Source organism: Chionomys nivalis, chromosome 2 (genome assembly GCF_950005125.1).
Source record: "Chionomys nivalis chromosome 2, mChiNiv1.1, whole genome shotgun sequence".
Taxonomy (NCBI): domain Eukaryota; kingdom Metazoa; phylum Chordata; class Mammalia; order Rodentia; family Cricetidae; genus Chionomys; species Chionomys nivalis.
Window position 1 is genome coordinate 77,792,050 of NC_080087.1, and position 6,978 is coordinate 77,799,027.

Sequence of the window (6,978 nt, forward strand, 5' to 3'; positions counted from 1 at the left end):
TTTAATCCCAGCACTCCGAGGCAGAGGCAGGTGGATCTCTGTGAGTTCGAGGCCAGCCTGGTCTACAAAGTGAGTTCCAGGAAACCCTTTCTCACAAAAAAAAAAGTAAAAATAAACCAAGATCTTTCAGAGGGACTGGGGCAAGATTTGGTTTGGCTTACTTAACATGACAAGACCATGGGTTCCATCCTTAGCACAAGAGGGGAAATAAAGCTAAATTGTATCTGATGCTTGATAAAGCTGAAGCAAGAGGATCTGAGGTTGAAGGCTAGCCTGTGCTACAGAGCATGGACCTGTTAGAACAGACAAAGGGAGAAGGATATGAGGCTGGGCATATACCTCTGTGACAGGGCACTGGGCTAACCAATGCAAGGCCCTGGGTTCTGGTCCCTTTACATCCTTCAAAAAGGAGACAATAAGGACAGTAGGAATAATCTTAGCAAGTTAAGAAGGGCTTAAAATTCAGTGATCAAATGGGGCATCTGCAGAGGGAGAATTGGTGTGAATTTGGAGCCAGCCTGGAAGAAAGGAAATAAGGATAAGAAGGGAGGGAAAGAAAGAAGAAACAGGAGCGGGGGAGGGAAAAAAAGAAAAAAGAGAGAAAGAAAGAAAGAAAGAAAGAAAGAAAGAAAGAAAGAAAGGAAGAAAAGAGGGAGGGAAGGAAGGGAAATAGGCTGGCCTGGAACAGCCAGGGCTACATAGAGAGACCCTATCTCAAAAACAAAAACCCAACCCTAGCCTTCACACTTCTCAAAAAAAAGAAAGAAAGAAAGAAAGAAAGAAAGAAAGAAAGAAAGAACTGGTGATATAGCTCAATGGATTAATATTAATGAGCTTGCTGTCAAACCTAAGGACTGGAGTTCAATTCCCTAGACCCACATAGGAAGGAAAGGGACTGGACCCCCACTTGCATGCTGCAGCGTATACAAACACACGAGAGAGAGAAAACAAATAGACATATTTTGAAGATAAATAATAAATAAATTGATTTAATAATCTTTTTTTTTTTTGGTTTTTCAAGACAGGGTTTCTCTGTGGTTTTTTGGAGCCTGTCCTGGAACTAGGTCTTGTAGACCAGGCTGGTCTCGAACTCACAGAGATCCGCCTGCCTCTGCCTCCCGAGTGCTGGGATTAAAGGCAGGTGTGTGCCACCACCGCCCGGCTGATTTAATAATCTTTAAAAGTACATTTAAAAAATTCACCTTTGGACCGGGCATTATGGCACAAGCCTTTAATCCCAGCATTTGGGGAGGCAGAGGCAGGTGATTTCTGTGAGTTCGAGGCCAGGCAGGTCTACAGAACGAGTTCCAGGACCAGCTGCAACGCCACCAGAGAAACCCTGCCTCAAAAACAAGTAAACAAGTAAATAAATAAATAAAATAAAGTCACCTTTGGTGACTCTCTAGGTCTTCTTAGAGTTTAGGAAGCTGAGATCCAGAAGGAATTAGGAACAGATGGAGGTCATCAGGACTAATTTGCAAGGCCTACGGCAGGGTGTGGCTACTTTAGATAAACTGCCCAGGGAGGTCCTGGACCTGCAAGAGGACAATAGAGTCCACGCCTGAATAACAATGTGAGGGACTTCAGAGTTCAGCCTCAGGACACCTGGGGCAGGGACTACTGGCCTTAACCTAGGGGAGTTTGTAATGGGGGAGCAGTAAACAGTTCTCCTGTGACCTGTGGTGTGCCAGGAAGCAAAGAAACTCATGTGTGATTGAGGGTGGGGCAGCGTGTCCTACCACTTCCAACAATGCAGCAGAAAAAATTCTTGTTTGCCAGGCAGTAGTGGCAGGGTTTCTCTGTGGTTTTGGAGCCTGTCCTGGCTGGTCTCGAACTCTCAGAGATCCGCCTGCTTCTGCCTCCCAAGTGCTGGGATTAAAGGTGTGTGCCACCACCACCCGCCTTTTTTTTTTTTTTTGCTGGCCATTTCTTTAGTTTTGAGAGTAGCCTGGGGTTACAAAGAAAGCAGAGGTGGATGATTAGTGCTCCGTTTGACTCGAATCCTCAAAGCCCCTGGTACCAGCAGAAGCAACAGACCTCAAAGTTACCAAAAGACCTTTCCGGGTGTGTTCCCCTTTCCTTTAGTCCTGAATGCTCAGGCTCTTGACTCCCCTTTGCTCCCTCACAAACCTCGGATCTTCAGACTTATTGGAGACAAGATCTCCCCAAGTAGCACCCCAGTTGGCCTGGAGCTCACTATGTAGGCCAGTCTGGTCAGGAACTCTTGGGCAATCCTTCTGCCTCCAACTCCGAGTGAAGCACTTGAGATTACACAGTGTACCACCACCAAAATCAGCTTTTTTTAAAATTTATTTTTTGTCAGAGTCTCAAACTCCCTATGTAGCTGATGGACACTGGTTTTGAACTGCTGATTCTGCTTCCACACTCCATATGCTGAGACTACCAGTTTGCAATGGCTACCACTGCCTTCCAAGGTCTCCATACTGACCTGCGTTCTCAGTCCTGGTACAGAGTAGGAAACCAAATCCCTTTTTGGGCTGCAACCCTGCCCCCTGCCCAGCTTGATTTTTTCCCCCACAGCACTTGTCAAAACATACAGCATTCCATATACTATGAAATAATCCCAGCTGGTCTTGAATTTGTGATCCTCAGCCTCCTGGGTAGCTTGGATTACCAGAAGCCCCCCCCCCCACTCCCCGCATCTCCACATTGTAAGATTATGGCACGGTTTCTTCATTGCTGTTACTGTAGGTGCTCAGAAATGGGGTTCCAAAGTCTGGAGATGTAGCCCATGAGTAGGATACGTGCCCTAGAATGCACATTCTGGGTTCAATGGCCAGCACCATATAAAATAGGTGTAGTGATGTATCCCTGTAAAACTGACACTGCCGAGGCAGGGGCAAGATCAAAAGCCCTAAGCTGTCATCCATTACTTGTTACTTATCCAGTTCGGGGTCATCTTGAGCTACTCAAGGGCTGTCTTAGAGAAAAAGGAAAAAAAAAATATTGGAAAGAAAGGAAAATGAATGTTTGGTTTTTTTTTTTTTTTTTTTTTTTGAGACAGGGTTTCTCTGTAGCTTTGGAGCCTGTCCTGGAACTCCCTTTGTAGACCAGGCTGGCCTCGAACTCACAGAGATCCGCCTGCCTCTGCCTCCCAAGTGCTGGGATTAAAGACGTGCGCCACCACCGCCCGGCAGGAAAATGAATGTTTAAAGAGCGAATTTTCTTCCCATCTGCTAAGAGGTGTCCACAACCTCTCGTTTGGGGTATGAGGTGAGACATCCCGAACCTCAGGTAACACCAGCGCTGTGGTGGTTTGGAAACAGCACTTTCCCACTGGAGTGAAATCGACTCCAGTGGAGCGGATAGGATAGTACGCGCACTCACCCCGGGGCAGCGGGCAGGGCCAGGAAGGTCGGGTTTGGCCTCCGCGACTGGCCTTGCAAGGCCCCGCCCCTTTTGGGCGGAGCCACCGCAGGACCAGCACGTGTAAAAGTTCGGCGCGGGTCTTCGCAGGCCACTCACCTGAGCGTCCGGCGGCCGAGCGGGTTGTCTGGACCTGCGCCTTACTCCATGTCCCGCCGCAAGGCCGGCTACGTGCCGCGCCGTGTAGACCCCGAGCCCGACCAAGACGACATGGAGACGCCAGAGCTCGTCATTGATGTGAAGCCAGAGCGCGACGCGGGGGCCTTGGCCCTTGGGCCCTTGGCCCCGAAGGACGTGTCCATGCCGGGACCCCTCAGTACCGAGCGTCGTTTCGGCACTGCCCCGCTGCCCCTCGGCGCGCGCAGCCCGTGGGCCCCGTGGATACCGCTGAGCCTTGAACCTTCCGGTGAGTCCGCAGTCCTCTCTGTGCGCATCGGGACCCTCCGGTGGGTGTCTCTCTCTGTCCCGGGACTCGCCTGGCGTCCCTAGCCCTCGCCCCTGCGTGTATCGAGACCCTCAGGTGGGTACCTCTCTGCCCCGGGACCCGCCTGACGTCCCCAGCCTTCGCCCCTGCGTGTATCGAGACCCTCGGGTGGGTACCTCTCTGCCCTGGGGCCCACCTGGCGTCCCCAGCCCTCGCTCCAGCGTGCACCGGAACCCTCCGGTGGGTACCTCTCTCCTGGGGTTGGCCCCGGACGGCCTGGCCTCCCCAGCCTTCGCTTTTGACCTCCGGGTTTCCCCTCTCCACCTTGGTGTCCTCACCCTTAGCCGGGCCCCACCCCACCGCTCACCACCCGCTTCCTCCCTGCAGACCGCCAGCCCTGGACCAACAAGCACCCAGATCTGTTGACCTGCGGCCGCTGCCTGCAGACCTTCCCATTGGAGGCCATCATCGCTTTCATGGACCACAAAAAACTGGGCTGTCAGATCCTCCAGGACGTCGGCCCCATTTCAGGTAATTTCAGTGCAGTGCCCCCTCTGATCCAGGGTTGGGCTTCCTGCCCTGCGGAGAAGGGGCTAAGGTGGACAGATGGGGCACTAAGCGTTACTTCCCCTTTCTCCTTGCTCCCCTTAGGGTAGAACCTAGGCGTGGCCTGGGCTTGTCTGTCCTAGGGCAGGGACTAGAGGTAGAGCGGGGGCTGGGCAGCAGAGGAAGGCCACCCACAAGGTGTGGCCATCCTCAGAAGACCGGCCCGGGGTTTTGCCATACACCCCCAATTTAGTTTCACTTCTCCTTCCCCACGGACAGAAATAACTGGCCAGGTGGCTGGACCAGGGTTGGCAGTAGAGGGACCTGGAGGAGGTGGGGACAGTGGCCTCCGGGAGAGGGTTGGAGGCCCGCACCCCTACTGTGTTTCGATCCTTCTAATCAAGACAGTTCAGAGGCAGGGTAGGGGCTTCTGGCGTGTTCCCTTGCTGGGATCTCCCAGCTGAGTGCTGGGAAGCCCCTAGTCGGAGCGCTGGATACTCCAGAGTCGAATATATGAAAGAGGAATTCAAACTATGTGTGATACTTTGTTCCGTGAGTGGTCGCAAAATTTAGGTACTTGATCCGACCGGAACTTGAATTTCCAGCCCCAGCTCCTGCTGTGCCTGCCTGGAACTTGGGAACTAGATTAATATTTAGGGATGGGCCAGGGAGGGTCTGTAATCCAATCAGCTTTAGTTGAGGGAGGGGCTAAGGTGGATTTACCAGAGTGGGCACTTGGTGTGTAGAGTTTAGCCTTTTAGGCAGCCTGGATAGTTGTGGGTGCTCTTCTTTGAGACACGGTCTCTAAATAGCCCTGGCAGACCTGGAACTCTAAGTAGGCCAGGTTGGGCTACAACTTACAGAGATCTGCCTGCCTCTGCCTTCCCAATGCTGGGAGTAAAGGTGTGTGCCACCACCCTGGCTCAGCTGTGGATCTTTTGGTATCAGCGGCTCATCTTATGTTTGAGGGCTTATAGGGACCAGGACTCTCAGCTGTTCCCTATCTGAAGTTAAAACCCTGGAAAGGGCCTCAGATTCCTACGGTCCAGCAACTTGGGAAACTGAGGCTTGTAGTGTAGGGTAGGTCTTGCCCAGGATTACGCAGCTAAGGAGGTCTTCAGTATAACAGGTTTCTGCTTGGCTTTGGCTCCCATCCAGAGTCTGGGTCTTTGGTGGCTCTAGGAAGTGTCCTGTAATTGTATACCATGGGTCTAGGGAAATTTCCTATTTGGAAAGCAGACGCTAGCCCATCTCCCCAGTAAGCGGCTGTCTGTGCCAGGCCCCAGCTCTGAGGTCTCAGCAGATCTGCTTTTGGAGCTCCTGTCCCTAATTTTCCAGTGTCTCGCTGACCTCCCCTTACTATGAAACAGAAAGCCATCTTCACAGTTGAGGAAGTTTCCAGAGAGTAGCATCTGTGTCTCTTTATCAATGAAGGAAGATGCTGGCCCGGTTGGTACTGCTAACCATCCTACAAGCACTGACTCCCTGCTCCCTCTTCCCCTTTCCAGAATCCAAGGAGATGAAGGCTCTGAGCTGTCTGCGATGTGGCAGACAGTTCACCGGAGCATGGAAGCTGCTATGCCATGCCCAGTGGGATCATGGGCTATCCATTTACCAAACAGAATCGGAGACCCCAGAATCCCCACTGTTGGGCCTGGCTGAGGTAGCTGCAGCCGTGTCGGCAGTGGCAGTGGTAGGACCAGTTGAGGACAAGTCCCCCACAGTGAGTAGTGCTGCCCGGCGGAGCCCCACTTGCTTGGTGTGCAAGAAGACCCTCAGCTCTTTCAGCAACCTCAAGGTCCATATGCGCTCACACACTGGTGAACGACCCTACGCCTGTGACCAGTGTCCCTACGCCTGTGCTCAGAGCAGCAAGCTCAACAGGCACAAGAAGACCCACCGACAGCTGACACCTGGGAGTCCCTGCACCCCTGCCACCAGCAGGGGGGTCTCCCCAACAGCCCCTCCAGAACCAGCTGACCATGCAGCTGCTCCATCTAGCACACTCCCACACCAGGAGGTGGAGAAGGCTGGAGCTGCAGCCACAGCAGGAATACAGGAACCTGGGGCCCCTGGCAGTGGGGCTCAAGCAGGCCCAGATGCTATGGACTGGGGAGCCACTGCCAAAGTACAAAGGACTGACCCTATAAAGGGTGAGAAGCCAACACCCAAGAAGACCCCCAAGTCAACGGGCAAGAGCCGCGGACCTGGGAGCAGCTGTGAGTTCTGCGGGAAGTATTTTGCCAACAGCAGTAACCTGACAGTACACCGGCGCTCACACACTGGTGAACGGCCCTACGCCTGTGACCAGTGTCCTTACACCTGTGCCCAAAGTAGCAAGCTCAACCGCCACCGCCGCATGCATGGTCTGGGGCCTGGCAGTCCCCGCTATAAGTGCCCACACTGCTCTGTTCTGTTTGTCCTCCGAGCCACCCTGAATAAGCACCTGTGCCAGAACCATCCAGAGATGGTCTCAGTGTAATTCTGTTGTCTCTTCATCCTTCCCATTATGTGAATAAATCATCTTATTCATGATGTGCCTGGACTCTGGCTTTCTTGGGGTGTCTGAGGTGGGAGGCTCCCCCTCCATAGTGTGGCTGGCTGGACAGACCGGTTTGGAG

The 6,978-nt window shown here is 52.8% G+C and overlaps 1 protein-coding gene across 1 annotated transcript; it reads left to right on the plus strand.

Moving 5' to 3' along the window:
* The first annotated feature begins 3,487 nt into the window (after positions 1-3,487).
* Positions 3,488-6,892, plus strand: Znf296 (zinc finger protein 296). The gene is made up of 3 exons (XM_057762757.1): positions 3,488-3,793; positions 4,199-4,342; positions 5,866-6,892. Exons 1-3 carry the CDS (start codon positions 3,535-3,537, stop codon positions 6,837-6,839), a joined length of 1,377 nt encoding a protein of 458 aa, XP_057618740.1. The 5' UTR covers positions 3,488-3,534; the 3' UTR covers positions 6,840-6,892.
* Positions 6,893-6,978: the final 86 nt, after the last annotated feature.

What these genes read in the sequence shown, in the direction of transcription:
- Znf296 (XM_057762757.1), top strand. Translation starts at nt 3,535, where the DNA reads ATGTCCCGCCGCAAGGCCGGCTACGTGCCGCGCCGTGTAGACCCCGAG. An exon ending in GCTGAGCCTTGAACCTTCCG is followed by an intron (nt 3,794 to 4,198) that starts GTGAGTCCGCAG and finishes TCCTCCCTGCAG; the next exon opens with ACCGCCAGCCCTGGACCAAC. An exon ending in GGACGTCGGCCCCATTTCAG is followed by an intron (nt 4,343 to 5,865) that starts GTAATTTCAGTG and finishes TCCCCTTTCCAG; the next exon opens with AATCCAAGGAGATGAAGGCT.